At 40.3% G+C, this 18,803-nt stretch overlaps 1 protein-coding gene and 1 long non-coding RNA gene across 2 annotated transcripts; both read left to right on the top strand.

The window, feature by feature from the left end:
- The first annotated feature begins 1,621 nt into the window (after positions 1-1,621).
- LOC103511455 (cold shock domain-containing protein E1-like) lies at positions 1,622-16,517 on the top strand. The gene is made up of 13 exons (XM_026825205.1): positions 1,622-1,981; positions 2,465-2,559; positions 2,684-2,933; positions 3,668-3,938; positions 4,174-4,277; positions 4,604-4,613; positions 4,790-4,927; positions 5,486-5,623; positions 6,034-6,215; positions 7,018-7,242; positions 13,319-13,569; positions 15,735-15,903; positions 16,254-16,517. Exons 1-13 carry the CDS (start codon positions 1,665-1,667, stop codon positions 16,414-16,416), a joined length of 2,313 nt encoding a protein of 770 aa, XP_026681006.1. The 5' UTR covers positions 1,622-1,664; the 3' UTR covers positions 16,417-16,517.
- On the top strand, positions 14,629-15,699 carry LOC113468371. Its single transcript, XR_003392142.1, has 2 exons — positions 14,629-15,374; positions 15,540-15,699. It is a non-coding gene; the product is annotated as an uncharacterized LOC113468371 (long non-coding RNA).
- Positions 16,518-18,803: the final 2,286 nt, after the last annotated feature.

Genomic DNA, 18,803 nt, shown 5'->3' on the forward strand with positions numbered 1-18,803 from the left:
ACTTTCTGCACGAATCCAGGCGTTGTGATTTTCTTTACTTCAGGATTTCACAACTCTCTTAGTTGAATTGAAAGAAGGCCAACAAAACCATTATAATGTAAGTAAATATTATAAAATCCCAAGTAGTGTTGATGCCTAGGTTATACTCACTCAGGACTTTTATTTTTTTATATTATATATAACCAAGCAAGTATAAATATTTTTTAAGTGTGTTTAAATTTCTTTTCCTTTTTTTTATGTGTATAAATTATTTTCAAAGACAAGTCAACTTTTCTTTTTCTAAAATAAAATTGTGTATATGTTAATTCATAAGTGAACTTTACTGATTGAGGAGAAAGGCACATAAACATTGTGTGTCTTCTGTTTGGGTGTAAAACCCAAGGGGAGATCCCTTCAAGGGAGAGAAACAGAGAGTGAGAGAGAGTAGTCATATTCAAAACAAACAATATAAATCATCCCATTTGGGAGAGCATTATGTGTATAAATTATTTTCAAAGACAAGTCAACTTTTCTTTTTCTAAAATAAAATTGTGTATAAGTTAATTCATTAGTGAACTTTACTGATTGAGGAGAAAGGCACATAAACATTGTGTGTCTTCTGTTTGGGTGTAAAACCCAAGGAGAGATCCCTTCAAGGGAGAGAAACAGAGAGTGAGAGAGAGTAGTCATATTCAAAACAAACAATATAAATCATCCCATTTGGGAGAGCAATTGAAAAGTTAAAATAAACAATTCACGTTATTGTGAGTAATCAATTCAAAAGTGGTCGAAACGTTAAACAAATCAATTTAACCCGTTCGGAAGCAGTCGGAAATTTAAACAATCCAAATTAACCCTTTCCAGGAAGCAGTCGGAAAGTTAAAACAAACAATTCAGAGTAATCCATTCAAAAGTGGTCGAAACGTTAAACAAATCAATTTAACCCGTTCGGAAGCAGTCGGAAATTTAAACAATTCAAATTAACCCTTTCCAAATTAAGAAGCAGTTGGACCAGGAAGCAGCCATGGCAAACAACCAGTGGAAATCCTTCCAGTCTCCCTCTGTTGATGAATTTCTGATACTCGTCCGATTCCTCGCCACACTCTGCCATCCTCATCCGTTCTTCATCATCCATTCTCTGACCGAGAGATGCTAAGTCAACAGGAGTGAAGTAGGAACCTTGCAGAAGTGCATTCAAGCAATGTTGGGCACACAGGCATCCTTCTTGCTGGAAGGAAAAGAAAGAGAGGTATCATTCTACATGTTTAGTATCTAGGGGCTTGGTTAAAGACATACAGTAAGACCCTAGATGAGCAGATAATTAGGTACCTACATTCCTGTTTACAGGAAATACACCAATGGCTTGTTTTGATATCACAAATTATACCAGGGCAACCCTTTCCAAATTAAGAAGCAGTTGGACCAGGAAGCAGCCATGGCAAACAACCAGTGGAAGTCCTTCCAGTCTCCCTCTGCTCTTCTCAACTCCGAGGCGTCTTCTATCTTCGACTTCAAGTCCATGTCACTGCAAGGGGCGGGGCTTAACCCTCTGCTCTTCTCAACTCCGAGGCGTCTTCTATCTTCGACTTCAAGTCCATGTCACTGCAAGGGGCGGGGCTTAACAACTTCCGGATCCCTCTGCTCTTCTCAACTCCGAGGCGTCTTCTATCTTCGACTTCAAGTCCATGTCACTGCAAGGGGCGGGGCTTAACAACTTCCGGAGCATCACGGGAGCAGGGGCGAATAACGTGGGAGGCGGGGGTTCGAGTGGCGGTCTCCTAGGCTCATCAGGGGGCAGTGGCCCATTCGGGAATTCGTCCCACGCGGGGTATAATCATCTCAACGTGTCTCTGTTTGCGGCGAAAAATGATCTCCATGGAGCCGGAGGAAACTCGTTGTTCTCCTCGTCTGGTTATAATTCATCCTCGGCTTCGGTTCCTCCTCCGATGAACTATAATATGTTTGGGAGTAACCATAACAACAATAACTCGTCCAATGCAAGGTAAGAATCCCCTTACCTACTTTCTGGGTCCGGTACAATGTCACCATTTATATCTGTCGATCCCAGAAGCGTGCGGCTTGTACTTCTCTCTCATTTGCACTGAGTTCTCCTGAACGTACGGGAGGGCGTGGGTTCAAAGCCCGGCAAGGGTGCACATTTAGTCAGACATAAATTTACATTTTTCTGTCCCTGGATAAAAGACATATCGGTGGGAAGGAGTACTATAAGTCGAGATTTTTTTTTTTCTTCAAGTGCTGGCCTTTGGAAGGTGGTGCCAATTGTTCACTTGTTATCATGAAGACCATTAAGCACTTACTTGCCCCTGAGCTCTGTTTAAGTTTTATCAAACCACTCTGACTGTGGTTTACATTGGTTTAGCCTTTAGCTTTAGAAAAATCTAAGGAATGAGGGATCCAATTAACACTTTTTTCCATCACCAATAAAACTAGCAATGTCTCAACACCTCTCTCTCTCTCTATCCAGGTTCCCTCCCATCGGGACTTTCTCGGCAAGCAATCCCTCGGCTGGAGGTCTTGGCGGCGGGGGTGGTAACATGAATAGGAATTTCAGAACTGGAGGTTTATAGGAAAAGCTCGCGCCCCCTCTGATTTGTCTCCGCGCCCCCCAGTTTGAGAACCTCTGTCCTAGCCTTTTCTTATATAGGGTCGGCGTCATGATGTTTATTTCTTAAGACACCCTTTTATTCCCTCCCACCCTCCCAGGGCAAAGAAGTGGCCGTCAACCTGTCTCTCCTCCCGCGCGGGTCCGTGGTATTCGAGGACATCACGGAAGACATAGTCAAGGGCCAAGTGCTCAAGCCCCTGGAGCGTGGTCTACCCCGGCACCCGAACACTGACCCTCTGCCCGGCCGCATTCGGTACCGGGCCCCCGACCATTCCGAAGTGGAGATCCCGTTCGGCGAGAAGGACCAGCGCGGGGATTTCACACTCAAGTAAGTTTTCTCTGTTGTGTTAGCGCACTTTTGTTAGCAATAAAAAAAGTTTTCCTCTTATAATAGATCAGTTGCGCTTACTTGGGTGATTAAATAATGACTCCCGCTTCGTTTGTTTGTGCGCAAGCGTTTCTGCACATTTTGATGTGAAATCTGACGTTACAACTCTTTGAACTTTTTCATTAGAACGGCAATTAAAAATTGAATTTTTGAACTTTTACAGTTACTTTTTCGGAGTTTTAACCTCAGATTTGGATTTTTCACAACTTTTTACGTAGGAATTGACCATTTATTAAATAATGTTTTCCCAATTGCAACTGCTCCATTGACTAGCCTGAAATTCACACGGCATAAAGTTCAAACAAATTTGTAAAGAAAAAAAAAAGAGAGAGGGGGAGAGAGAGAGAGGGAGAGAGACAGAGAGAGAGAGAGACTATTCTACTCTATTTCTATTCTAAGAGAAAGAGGAAGGGAGAGAGAAAGAGGAAGGGAGAGAGAGGGAGAGAGAGATACTTTCGTATTCTACTCTATTTCCATTATATTCTATTCTATTCCACAGACACGGAGACTGGGTGCAATTCCAGGTGGCGACGGACCGGCGGGATTCTCTACGTCGCGCCACACGCATCTCCCTCCTCCACGAGTCCTTTCTCGTCTCCGGGGAGAGACGTGAACAAGGCGTGGTCACGTCTATTCTACTCTATTTTCTATTTCTATTCTATTCTGTTCCACAGACACGGAGACTGGGTTCAATTCCAGGTGGCGACGGACCGACGTGATTCTCTACGTCGCGCCACACGCATCTCCCTCCTCCACGAGTCCTTTCTCGTCTCCGGGGAGAGACGTGAACAAGGCGTGGTCACGTCGCTATCCCCCAGTGAGGGGTATGGCTGGGTTCGTAGTGCGGAGCGAGAGCCGCGCCTGGCCTTCAAACTGGGCGAGGTGCTGGATCGAAGCGAGAGGGAGCTGAAGGTCAATGACGAGGTGGAGTTTACCACGGTACAGGTGAGTAAGCCTTGTAAGCGCTAGGCCGCGGGTTCGATTCCCGCCCGGGGTAGATTTTATTATGAACGGATAATAAGGTTCGTTCTTGGAACGGCTGGCTTTCTCCGTTCAAACTGGGCGAGGTGCTGGATCGAAGCGAGAGGGAGCTGAAAGTGATAGCTTCTACCTGTCTCGGTTATTTACATCATCCTCATACAGTATTACTAAATAAAGAATCTATTATCATCTGTTCCAGGACACTACATTGTCAGCGGGCGGTGCCCGTGGTCAGACCCAATACTCAGCTATACGTATGATTCGACTTAGTCCAGGCACGGTCCAGTTTGAGCTTTGTAACTTGTAAGTGTTAGGTCGTGCTTTCGATTCCTGCCCGGGGCAAAGTTTATTTTAAACAGACGAGGTTTGTTCTCGGAACGGCTGGCTTTCTCCTATCCTTTCTTTCTTCTCTCTTGGATTTCGGACGATAAGATCTTAGCAGTTACAGTTCCCCCTATCATTTGAGACCATTCATTTGAAGATTGCCCCTTTTTTTTAACCGTGGGCTAAGGTTGCAATTCTCCGTACCTTCCTTTTGTTTTACCTTGTGTGAATTGCCTTATTTTAGAATAGAATACATCCTGCTTATACTGCCAAAATGAGACTGAAAAGTCCCTTTACTCCCGCAGTCTAAACAAGGTTTTACATGTATTTGGTGCATTTTTTTTTTTTTTTTTTTAATAAAATTACAATCATAAAAAAGAGCCTTGCTTATATTATATTTATGCTGTTTAACATGGATAAATAAATTACTAATGCGTGTGTGAGATAAAACATGTCTAATTGTAATTTTGTTGCTCTATCCCCTATTCCAGTCACCATCGGGCCAGGATAAATCTCAGGAGAGCGGAGTTATAGCGTACAACAATGTGGATGGAGCGTTTACCAAATCCATCATATACTTCACCAAGGATTGCTGTGATCCCAAGTCCATACCTAGCCTAGGAGACAAGGTAATTAACTTTTCTTTAATTTTCCCTTCGAATTTCTTTAAATCCCTACTTGAAAATTTTCCCTCGGGGATAAGCCCATTTCTGTAGGTGCTGGGTCAACACGGAACCCCCAGAAAGTAAGCCGTTCAGACGGGGTCCGTGTTTTTCGTCAGCCTCTCAATCAGCCCTACCCTAGGGTGATCGCTTTGGGCTGACATTTGGTTTTGGCTACAAAAAATTTACGAGTAGATGCCCTTCACACTCAACCTTTGCTATTTCTTTAACAAGGGAAATTCCAGGCTGGTAGCCTCCCTGTTTAAAGTCCCGCTGACAAATACTCACCAAATATGCAATATAACTCATCAAATAGGTATGCAACATTTTGACAAAATACAATATTTTCAAAAAGACCATCGAAAATTTGACCCGATTACATTACTTTCCTTCCTATAGGATAAGGAAAGTAAAAAAGGGCCTTGCTTATATTTATGCTGTTTAACATGGATAAATAAATTACTAATGCGTGTGTGAGATAAAACATGTCTAATTGTAATTTTGTTGCTCTATCCCCTATTCCAGTCACCATCGGGCCAGGATAAATCTCAGGAGAGCGGAGTTATAGCGTACAACAATGTGGATGGAGCGTTTACCAAATCCATCATATACTTCACCAAGGATTGCTGTGATCCCAAGTCCATACCTAGCCTAGGAGACAAGGTAATTAACTTTCCTTTAATTTTCCCTTCAAATTTAAATCCCCACTTGAAAATTTTCCCTCGGGGATAAGCCCATTTCTGTAGGTGCTGGGTCAACACGGAACCCCCAGAAAGTAAGCCGTTCAGACGGGGTCCGTGTTTTTCGTCAGCCTCTCAATCAGCCCTACCCTAGGGTGATCGCTTTGGGCTGACAGTTGGTTTTGGCTACAAAAAATTTACGAGTAGATGCCCTTCATACTCAACCTTTGCTATTTCTTTAACAAGGGAAATTTCAGGCTGGTATCCTCCCTGATTAAGAGTCCCGCAGCCAGACTGAGCTGGTCTACTCCCTGTTAAGCGCTCTCCAGCCAGACAGAAATGGGCTCTAAGGGTACCTGGTATAAAAAATACAATTATTTCTGTTTGGTGTAGGTTGAATTCAACGTGTGTCAAGTGAAGAGCAACAAGCAGCTGGTAGCCGTCGAGATTCGCAAGCTAGACCTGGTCCCTGCCGCAAGTCAACAACAAAACCAACAACAACAGTACAACACCAACAACATGATGCCGCAAGTCAGTTCCGCTTCAGCGCCTTCCTATAAATTCTATGGCAACACGTGAGTTGAAATTTTCTTTCATTATTTTAAATCAATATTGATTAGTGATTACTTATTTTATTTTAATCTTTAGTTTAGATTTAGAAATTACCGTAATACTTACGTGGCATTATTTTAAATCAATATTGATTAGTATAGAATAGAATAGTTTTTATTGTAAATAAAACCAAAAGGTATCTTACAAAGTCAATTCAACTTTTCAAAATTAAACTTTAAATTACAACTACTTACTTAGGTATAATGGAATAAAATACAAATAATGGAATAAAATACAAATTACAAATTAGTGATTACTTATTTCAATCTTTACTTTAGATTTAGAAATTACCATAATACGCAGCCATTAGCCAGTCTAGTTAGCTTGGAAGAGTAGTGCGTCTGCTTTTTTTTTTTTAGGATGAGTGTTCCACCGCCGTTTTTATTTCGTAGCAATGAAACAACTGCTACATTAGACGCATCTGGCCTGTGTCGTAGCATGCCCATCCCGTAGTATGCCTCTCATCACTTATACCATACTAATCTTTTCATCTCCATTTCTTCACAGAGACAAACTAAAACTCGCATCTGACAACATGGGCAATGGGTTATCGCCCTCTATCATTTTCTAAAGCCTTTGAATGCGAGAAACAGATTCGTTCTAAGAACGGGTGGCTTTCTCCTCATCTATCTTTCTTCGGCTTCGGGATGATGACACCTCCGATGTTACAGTTTCCTCTGTCAAACATTTTTTTCAAGCATCATTCTAGCAGTAGGTATTGACATTTTATACCATACTAATCTTTTCATCTCCATTTCTTCACAGAGACAAACTAAAACTCGCATCTGACAACATGGGCAATGGGTTATCGCCCAGTAACGGCAACAGCGCCTACCTGACTGCCAATGGCGGCAATGTGGCTACTAGCGGCTCAAACGGTACGGGTCAAGGGTTTGGGACGCTGGCCCAGGGATTCATTGCGGCCCTGAAAGATGGGTTTGGCTTTATTGAGACTGACAAACATGACCGCGAGGTGTTCTTTCATTTTAGGTGAGTTTGTTTTTTAGTTTTTTTTTTCTCATTTCTTTTTATCCATTTTTAGCCCGTCCTTCCTTTATTATTACGATAGTAATAAAAAAAGGTATAAGGGACGGGCTATTGTATTCGCTTCGGTGTCGTCTTCGGCTTTATTGAGACTGACAAACATGACCGCGAGGTGTTCTTTCATTTTAGGTGAGTTTTTTTTATTTTTTATTCTCATTTCTTTTTATCAATTTTTAGCCCTAAAAAAAGGTATAAGGGACGGGCTATTGTATTCGCTTCGGTGTCGTCCTTCTGTCGGTCTGTCTGACCCCATAGATCCATAGAAGGACTTATCCAAACCTAGTCGACCTATATATCAAATTAAGTAAAGGTCTTTTTACCAGGAACACGAAAGTGGTGGTGCAAACCCATAGGGTGTTTATTATAGCCAATGGCCCTACTTATACCAATCCTGTCTTCCTTCTCTCTTTGATTTCGCGATGATAAGACCTCCCTTGTTACGGTTCTCTCTATCAAACCTAATCTTCTTCTTTCTTCTTCGCCTTTTCCCATGTTCAGATGGGTTCGGCGTTTGTCGTCGGCCTCTCAATCAGCTTTAGAGTGATCGCTTTGAGGCCAACTGGTTTTGGCAAAACAAAATTTTTCGAGTGGGATGCCCTTCGCACTCAACCTTCGCTATTGATATAGCGTGAGGAAATTTGGGCTAGTCTTCTCCCTGTAGTCCCCTAGCTAGACGCTGATCTACACTCTGTTTATAGTCCCTCAGCCAGACTTTCTATCAAACCTAATAATAAAAGGAAAATTGTATCTAAATCACACAATGAATTAGTTGGGCTGAAGTTGAGGCCTCTTCTCGATTTTGGTTCACATGAAATTTGTTCTTCTTCTTCCTAGGGTCGGCGTCATGATATTTATTTATTTATTAAGACACCCTTTTATTCCCTCCCACCTAGGGATGTTGCGATATATCGAAAACCGATATATATCGATATATTTTTCGTCGATATATCGATATATATCGATATATTTTTTTGGCGATATATCGTCGATATATCGACAATTATCCGGCGATATATCGGTCACCCGTCCCAGTTTTATCCACGCTGGACGTTTCTCAACTTCAAATACTTCAATGACAATACCCATTGGAATCAAAATTTGTTTATGTGAAATTTGTTGTTTCAATTTTTTCCCTTTTCTCTCTCTCAATTTAAATTAATTATAAAAGAAATTGACTTTTTAATCATAAGGTGATAAGTTTGCTCTCCTTTTTTGTTGAAAAAATAAACATTTGCAAGTGTGTAAAAAATTAAACTGAATTAAGTTTGTAGTTCAAAGCATTGAAGACATTTTTAAAATTAAAGAAGAACAATTTCATTAGAAAAAAAATTCAAACGAACATTTAATAATAAATACCTACCTACTAATAGAAAAACTTATTTAAAATTAAAACTCCTATTATTGTTATATTAATTTTACTATTTCAATTTAAATTTACGAAACTGTGAAGAAACATCACGTTTTTTTTTTACTTTGCCCCGCCCTTACCTTTTTCCTATTTATTTGAACGTAATTATTAAGGACTTAGTTAAAATAGAACTTGATTCATTTAAAAAAGATTAAGTTTTTTCTCTTCTTCTTATTTAAAAATTTGTATACAAAGATCATTTCTGTGATAATCGATGTTATTATTTTTTTATATTATATATAACCAAGCAAGTATAAATATTTTTTAAGTGTGTTTAAATTTCTTTTCCTTTTTTTTATGTGTATAAATTATTTTCAAAGACAAGTCAACTTTTCTTTTTCTAAAATAAAATTGTGTATAAGTTAATTCATTAGTGAACTTTACTGATTGAGGAGAAAGGCACATAAACATTGTGTGTCTTCTGTTTGGGTGTAAAACCCAAGGAGAGATCCCTTCAAGGGAGAGAAACAGAGAGTGAGAGAGAGTAGTCATATTCAAAACAAACAATATAAATCATCCCATTTGGGAGAGCAATTGGAAAGTTAAAATAAACAATTCAAAATAACCCATTCGGAAGCAGTCGGAAAGTTAAAACAAACAATTCAAAGTAATCCATTCAAAAGTGGTCGAAACGTTAAACAAATCAATTTAACCCGTTCGGAAGCAGTCGGAAATTTAAACAATCCAAATTAACCCTTTCCAAATTAAGAAGCAGTTGGACCAGGAAGCAGCCATGGCAAACAACCAGTGGAAGTCCTTCCAGTCTCCCTCTGCTCTTCTCAACTCCGAGGCGTCTTCTATCTTCGACTTCAAGTCCATGTCACTGCAAGGGGCGGGGCTTAACAACTTCCGGAGCATCACGGGAGCAGGGGCGAATAACGTGGGAGGCGGGGGTTCGAGTGGCGGTCTCCTAGGCTCATCAGGGGGCAGTGGCCCATTCGGGAATTCGTCCCACGCGGGGTATAATCATCTCAACGTGTCTCTGTTTGCGGCGAAAAATGATCTCCATGGAGCCGGAGGAAACTCGTTGTTCTCCTCGTCTGGTTATAATTCATCCTCGGCTTCGGTTCCTCCTCCGATGAACTATAATATGTTTGGGAGTAACCATAACAACAATAACTCGTCCAATGCAAGGTAAGAATCCCCTTACCTACTTTCTGGGTCCGGTACAATGTCACCATTTATATCTGTCGATCCCAGAAGCGTGCGGCTTGTACCTCTCTCTCATTTGCACTGAGTTCTCCTGAACGTACGGGAGGGCGTGGGTTCAAAGCCCGGCAATGGTGCACGTTTAGTCAGACATAAATTTACATTTTTCTGTCCCTGGATAAAAGACATATCAGTGGGAAGGAGTACTATAAGTCGAGATTTTTTTTTCTTCAAGTGCTGGCCTTTGGAAGGTGGTGCCAATTGTTCACTTGTTATCATGAAGACCATTAAGCACTTACTTGCCCCTGAGCTCTGTTTAAGTTTTATCAAACCACTCTGGCTGTGGTTTACATTGGTTTAGCCTTTAGCTTTAGAAAAATCTAAGGAATGAGGGATCCAATTCACACTTTTTTCCCCTCAACAATAAAACCAGCAATGTTTCAACACCTCTCTGTCTCTCTATCCAGGTTCCCTCCCATCGGGACTTTCTCGGCAAGCAATCCCTCGGCTGGAGGTCTTGGCGGCGGGGGTGGTAACATGAAAACATTCAGACGAGAAACGCAAGTTGAGTTCAACATTCAGACGAGAAACGTAAGTTGAGTTTAACATTCAGCCGAGGAACGTAAGTTGAGTTTAACATTCAGACGAGAAACGTAAGTTGAGTTCAATATTCAGACGAGAAACGTAAGTTGAGTTTGACATTCAGACGAGAAACGTAAGTTGAGTTTAACATTCAGACGAGAAACGTAAGTTGAGTGCCGATGTGGTGAAGGAAATTTTCTTCCACTTCTCGGAATCGAAGCCGAGTACCGAGGAGCAGCTGCAACTGGGCGACGATGTTGAGTTCAACATTCAGACGAGAAACGTAAGTTGATTTGCTTGATAGTCTGGTCTAGTTAGCTTGGAGGGTAGTGTGTCTCCTTTGTAGGCGCTAGGTCGCATTTTCGATTCCAGCCCAGGGCGGTTAGTTCAACATTCAGACGAGAAACGTAAGTTGAGTTTAACATTCAGACGAGGAACGTAAGTTGAGTTTAATATTCAGACGAGAAACGAAAGTCGGTTTTGCTTGATATTGATAGTCTGGTCTAGTTAGCTTGGAGGGTAGTGTGTCTCCTTTGTAGGCGCTAGGTCGCATTTTCGATTCCAGCCCAGGGCGGTTATACATTCAGACGAGAAACGTAAGTTGAGTTTTACATTCAGACGAGAAACGTAAGTTGAGTTCAACATTGAGATGAGAAACCCAAGTTGAGTTCAACATTCAGACGAGAAACGTAAGTTGAGTTTGACATTCAGACGAGAAACGTAAGTTGAGTTTGACATTCAGACGAGAAACCTAAGTTGAGTTCAACATTCAGACGAGAAACGTAAGTTGAGTTCGACATTCAGACGAGAAACGTAAGTTGAGTTTGACATTCAGACGAGAAACGTAAGTTGAGTTTAACATTCAGACGAGAAACGTAAGTTGAGTTCAACATTCAGACGAGAAACGTAAGTTGATTTGCTTGATAGTCTGGTCTAGTTAGCTTGAAGGGTAGTGTGTCTGCTTTGTAGGCGCTAGGTCGCATTTTCGATTCCAGCCCAGGGCGGTTATTCTAAATCTAAACAATCTAAACAGATAAGGTTTGTTCTCGGAATGTCTGGCAGCCTCCTGTCCTGTCTTTGCAGTGACCTAGGGCGTTTATTATAGCCAATGGCCCTACTTATACCGATCCTGTCTTCCTTCTCTCTTTGATTTCGCGATGATAAGACCTCCCCTCTTACGGTTCTCTCTATCAAACCTAATAATAAAAGGAAAATTGTATCTAAATCACACAATGAATTAGTTGGGCTGAAGTTGAGGCCTCTTCTCGATTTTGGTTCACATGAAATTTGTTCTTCTTCTTCCTAGGGTCGGCGTCATGATATTTATTTATTTATTAAGACACCCTTTTATTCCCTCCCACCTAGGGATGTTGCGATATATCGAAAACCGATATATATCGATATATTTTTCGTCGATATATCGATATATATCGATATATTTTTTTGTTTGCTTGATAGTCTAGCCTAGTTAGCTTGAAGGGTAGTGTGTCTCCTTTGTAGGCGCTAGGTCGCATTTTCGATTCCAGCCCAGGGCGGTTATTCTAAACAATCTAAACAGATAAGGTTTGTTCTCGGAATGTCTGGCAGCCTCCTGTCCTGTCTTTGCAATGACATAGGGCGTTTATTATAGCCGATGGCCCTACTTATACCAATACCGATCCTGTCTTCCTTCTCTCTTTGATTTCGCGATGATGAGACCTCCCCTGTTACGGTTCTCTCTATCAAACCTAATAATAAAAGGAAAATTGTATCTAAATCACATAATGAATTAGTTCGGCTGAAGTTGAGGCCTCTTCTCGATTTTGGTTCACATGATATTTATTCTTCTTCTTCTTCCTAGCCCAGTGGTTCTCAAACTTTTTTTGCATGGCGCCCCCATTGGGCATATTCTCATTTTTTCACGCCCCCCCCCTACCTTACCCAACCTTTCGGTATATTATTTTTACCTATGGGTTTTATGGAATAACAAAACGAGAATTTGAAACTTTGAGATTTTTTTTTATATTCAAGTAAGTAGAGCGAGAAAGTTTTAGATAACACTTCAATCGTTATTTTAAGACCGGTTTTAGCGTCACCTGTGTTTAGCTGTGGTCGGTACCTATACGAATGGGTAGTATCTGGGCAATTACGTGTTACTGGCTTTTACCGACCCCACTCAAGGTGGGGGAAAAGAGGCCGGTAACTTGAGGTTGAATGGAGACTAAAATACCTATCACTAAAAACCTTGGGCCAGCCACTCACCATCAGGTAGACCTGAAAGGTACACCTGATCAGGTCCGCCTGTCAGGTCTACCTGATAAGTGATGGGCACACACGCGGAGAAAAAAACTAGGGTTCCGGCAGCCTAATTGGGTGACAGGGTTCCGGCACTCTAATATTGAACTCTATATCGGGAAGCTCGACACTATAATATAGCATTCCAACAGCCTAAATCGGGGAAGTAACCCAATAATAGAGTTCTTCCACCCTAAACGTGTGGCACCCTGTCACAATTTTTTTCCTCAGTGACACTATCAGGTAGACCTGACAGGCAGACCTGATTAGGTGTACCTGTTAGTGAGTGGCTGGCGTTAGAAGTTATACAGTAGGTAACATCAGCCAATTTTGAATTTCTTTCTTTTGACAGCAATTTTGACGGCGACGTCAACTCGCTGGAGCTTGGTCTCGAGGTCGAGTACACACTGGGCTCCTGTTAGTGAGTGGCTGGCGTTAGAAGTTATACAGTAGGTAACGTGGCACAAGCTCCGGCTTTTACGGATGGGTATACCATTTGTTAACAATTTGTTTGATGAGGGAGTTGTTCTGAAAAACCAATAAATGGAAACTTATAAAATAAAATAAAATAAAAAACAACATCAGCTAATTTTGAATTTCTTTTGACAGCAATTTTGACGGCGACGTCAACTCGCTGGAGCTTGGTCTCGAGGTCGAGTACACACTGGGCTCTCGTAATTCGACCGGGGGCTCGTGCCTGTCCGCCGAAAACGTCCGACCTCTCCCGAAGGGCACGATTCCCCACCAGGCCTCGGTGTCTAGTGACGCCCCTGTGTATGAGGGCATTGTGATGAGGCCCCTGCGCTCCGTGAACCCGGATCAGGCCCAGTATTCGGGCCTCGTTAAGGAGGGCACACCAGGTATGGTTTGTTTTCGGTTTACTTCCCTACATTTTTCCCTCGATTTTTTTGTGTCCCCCTTACTGTGCATTTCACCAATGTTTTTCGACCTTCTAGAAGGCCTGCAGAAAGAAGGTTGGTGAAATCCACCCTTAGTTTTTGCCTTGATTGTGTCCCCCCCCTAAAAAAAAAGATTATCCCGTTGTGTTTCTCATGGGCAATAAGAGACCGCTACTTCAGACTAGTGTGGTCTGTGTCGTAGCATACCCATCCCGTACTATGTCCCACAATAGATGGGCGAGAAGAGGCACAATACTTCCCATTTAGGTGTTTGGTCAGCACGAGAACACCAGTAAGTAACTCGTTGAAAATATTTGCAATCGAAATACGAGTGCAAATTTTCGTCGATGTCCGGTTTGCACAAGTGAATCGTAACGTGTAAACGCAGGGAAGTTTGCACAAACCAAAAAAATCACAAACTTCTAGGGTTTGAGTTGTACTTTTCTTCGAGCTTGCTTTCTAAAGTAAATAATTACTTTGAACATCGGAAAAACTAAAATTTTATACAAGACTCCAATAATCCAATAATTTCATTTCTATTAATGATTTTAGACAACGCACAAATGACAAGCTATATGCATGAAAGATATGTTGTAAGTTGTTTTTAAGTACATTTTTTAGACGGTGTGGCGTTATTTTCGACCCAAACACTGGCCAAAAAAAGTTAGAAGCCAATAAAATGGAATTTTAACGAAAGTCGTCTTTGGCCCAGATTTTGGCCAGCTTGTATTTTTGTATTTATAAAAAGTTGTAAATTAAACTAAGCTTTCGTAACATATGTCAAATGATATTCTTTACCCGTTTAGACTTCTGAAATAACTGCACCAAAATTTCGTCTGAATTTATATACCGTTTTCTCTCTTTCGTCATCTTTGAAGTCAAAATGAAGAGCTTGATTCCAAAATTACTCTAATTCAGAATTGATGACTTTTCCTAAAAAGAGAAGAGTAATATCTTATTTGTTACATTAATATCCAACAAATTCTGACACAAATTCTTAAAATGATTAAAAAATTCTCTTTTTTTCTACATTTAGGTTTAGGGTAAAACACAGTTACGTCAATAGCCTGTTGAACTATGCCATGTTAGAAGATTAACTTTGAAAATATATATATATTAAAAAAATCCCTCTCCAACTTTTGCCGACATTTTTATCATCCTTCGAAGCTTGAAACGGAGGCAGTTTGCTAGAAATATTGCCATTTAATTTAATATACCTTATTTATACTGTCGGCTAAGACTAAAAAGTCCCATTATGCCAACAGTTTAAACAGGCCTCATTTATTTACATAAGTACATACATAGGTTTAACATTGAAAAGGATGGAGAAAATTATAAATATAAAAAAAGATATTAATGGTAATAGCCACCAATGAGGTTGCCACTAAAGATAATTTTCCCTCTAATAAATTTCCCTCTATTAAAGGTACCTGTACCTTTTTAACCCAGCATAGTCCAACAGCCCTGAATTAGTATTTAATGCTATAACATAAGGCTCATTAATTTTTCTTTCTCTAAAGACAAAACGAGGGGTTAAAATCCCTCTTCTGAAATCGTTAAAATCCGTTTTGCTTTTAAAAAGTACATTTTATTCTTTAAGTTTCCTTTGTTTTTCTCCTATGTTATGAAACGAGAATTAATTTTAGTAATTAATTAATCAGTTCAACCGTGTGCATTTTAAAAACAAATTGGAGGCATATCATAGACAATATGTTGCAAAAGCAATTCGTAATAGAAAAGACATGTAGGGAACGATTGCTTTTAAGGTTTGATTTGTTTTCTCCTATGTTATGAAAAGAGAATTAATTTTAGTAATTAATTAAACAGTTCAACCGTGTGCATTTTAAAAACAAATTGGAGGCATATCATAGACAATATGTTGCAAAGCAATTCGTAATAGAAAAGACATGTACGGAACGATTGCTTTTAAGGTTTGATTTTCAAATGAAGGGAAGAAAACACTTATAAAAGAAGAATTGGTATGGTTTAAAATGGTGATACCATTTAACAATCGTTCGTTTGAGAAAAAAAGTGTTTATTATAATGCTTGAACTAAAAAAAAAAAAAAAAAAAAAAAAAAAAAAAAAAAAAGGGGCGAAATTTCAACTCTCTCCCGTGTCCCTCAGGATTATTCGGATTCCTCAACTACGAACTGGAAGAGGGGAAGAAGTTGTTCTTCCACACATCGGAAGTGAAAGATGGTGCCTCATTGGGTCCCGGAGATCAGGTCGAGTTTGTACTGGTAACCAATCACAGGACTGGAAAGAGTTCTGCCTGCAATGTCGTCAAAATCAAGTAAGTTTAAATTATTGCCACTACTGAAGTATGAAATTAAATCTTCTTCTTTTCAGTACTGCACCTTTTCCTAATCTTATTTAGGGTCGGCCCTATCAGCCATGAAATTAGCCTATCAGTTTGATTGGCTATTCAAGGCCCCACTCAGGCTGGGTGGAGGTTAATGTGAGTAGGTGGGTAGTCTACTCATAGTACTCACATTAACGCCAGATGGAGGGTAAAACCCCCGTCATTAAAGACCTTAAAAGTTATACAAAGACTATTGTTATACACAAAATGCCTAAAGGAGGGTTTAAGCTTCTACGAATCTACACAAAGACTAATTCTATTCTTCCTCTCTTTCCCCCCAGTGAGAATCAGGTGCGACCAGAGCGCCTGATTTCGCGCCTGCGCACCACGTCACTCGAAGACAACGGCCCCAAGATGACGGTCACCCGACAGCCCCGCGGCCCTGATGGCAGTCGGGGCTTTGGCATGGCCCTCCGCGCTAAGCACACCCCGGGCGTAGTTTAAACGGACCCTGCAATCACATCAGAAGATCTGTAAACGGACAATGTATTCACAGCTCGTGTTAGAGCCTCGCCAGAAGCTTTGTAAACGGACCCTACAACCACATCTTCCCTACTTTGGACCGACTCTTCCTTCTGAACCTAACTCAAGATCAATAAGGTAACGGGATACGGGATAGAGTACAAACTGAAAAATCATGAAGTAAAAACTTTTTTTTTTCCTCAACTGAACGTCCGTTTTCTACATATTTATGAGCTTTTTTTTATTATTATTTTTTTCAATCCCGTTTATGCTACGTCAACTAGAGCACAAACCCTTACTGACCAATATGTGCCAGTTACGCCAATATGACCTTTCCTGCTATAAAGGAGTACAAACTGAAAAATCATGAAGTAAAAAACTTTTTTTTGTTCTCAACTGAACGTCCGTTTTCTACCTATTTATGAGCTTTTTTTTATTATTTTTTTTTTAATCCCGTTTATGCTACGTCAACTAGAGCACAAACCCTTACTGACCAATATGTGCCAGTTACGCCAATATGACCTTTCCTGCTATAAACCTACTTTGGACAACTTAGTCCTTAATTTGAACTAATTTTGTGAATCCTGAACAAGGATCTTTCCCTTATTGGGGACTAGCCCCTCCAGAATATGGAGCAGGGATTTTTACCCTGTGCTTAAATTTGGGACCATCCCATCCCAAGTTGTACGACCGATACTCACTGAAATTTTTTTATTATTTTTTTCCATCCCGTTTATGCTACGTCAACTAGAGCACAAACCCTTACTGACCAATATGTGCCACTTACGCCAATATGACCTTTCCTGCTATAAACCTACTTTGGAAGTTTGGACAACTTAGTCCTTAATTTGAACTAATTTTGTGAATCCTGAACAAGGATCTTTCCCTTATTGGGGACTAGCACCTCCAGAATATGGAGCAGGGATTTTTACCCTGTGCTTAAATTTGGGACCAGCCCATCCCAAGTTGTACGACCGATACTCACTGAAATCTTATAGACTGACAAACAAATTTCAAGTAAATTTTCCTATCCTGGGAGTTGAACTTTTTTTTATACGTGACTTTTGGTGAAACAACCTGAAAGTTTAGGGGGATAATAATGATAATAATAAACAAATATAGTAAAAATAAAATAAAGTAAAACAATAATTCACTTTCTTTGGAGTGACAGGGGTCCCCTAGAAGAGCTCTTCCACTCAACTTTAGAAGGCCATTTTATTTAAAATATACCTCTGGAATGGAAAACTTCTCCTGCCTACTAAAAAGATACAGCTCTTTTTATATTTACTCGAGGAGCACTCACGTTTTTACCTACCAAACCCATTTATTTTACCTGATTTTTATTTCCGAATCTCATCGCAAAATTGAACCGAATTTTTTCACTCCACTTTTGATGACATTGGGACAAATGTCTTCCGATTTGACGGGACAAAAATTGTAGGGAATTTCCCGAAACTTGAACTTTTTTTTATACGTGACTTTTGGTGAAACAACCTGAAAGGAAAGTTTAGGGGGATAATAATAATAAACAAATATAGTAAAAATAAAATAATTTATAAAGTAAAACAATAATTCACTTTCTTTGGAGTGACAGGGGTCCCCTAGAAGAGCTCTTCCACTCAACTTTAGAAGACCATCCATTTTATTGAAAATATACCTCTGGAATGGAAAATTTCTCCTGCCTACTAAAAAGATACAGCTCTTTTTATATTTACTCGAGGAGCACTCACGTTTTTACCTACCAAACCCATTTATTTTACCTGATTTTTTTTCCGAATCTCATCGCAAAATTTAACCGAATTTTTTCACTCCACTTTTGATGACATTGGGACAAATGTCTTCCGATTTGACGGGACAAAAATTGTAGGGAATTTCCCGAAACGGAGGTAATTTTCCCTTCACGCCTTTTCTTTTTTGACAAAACCTTTCCGATTCCTCATCCTCTCCTCAGATGATGAAGGCAAAGAATACGAGTTCGGTATCCTGAGTTTGGTTCACAAGCGAGATCTGCTCCAAATAGGCGACCCTGTACAATTCCAAGTGGACTCTAACAATAGGGCTGCCAACCTAGTGGCCGTACGACAAAAGTTCAAGTCTACAGTCAACGCTATCAAAGGTAAATGAGTGATCCACCGCCGTTTTTATTTCGTAGCAATGGAACAACTGCTACATTAGACGCTTGTGGCCTGTGTCGTAGCATGCCCATCCCGTAGTATTGACGCAAACTCATCGAACATTTACAAGAAGAAAGGTCTGTATGTAGGGTACAGTGCATATGGTACCTGATATTAACAGATTTCTCAATTTTAGCCTATTAGATACTAGTAAAGAATGGTATCTTGAGGTTAAAATTCAGAAATAATATCCAA

This window comes from Diaphorina citri, unplaced genomic scaffold, assembly GCF_000475195.1.
Source record: "Diaphorina citri unplaced genomic scaffold, Diaci psyllid genome assembly version 1.1 scaffold716, whole genome shotgun sequence".
NCBI classification, from domain to species: Eukaryota; Metazoa; Arthropoda; class Insecta; order Hemiptera; family Psyllidae; genus Diaphorina; species Diaphorina citri.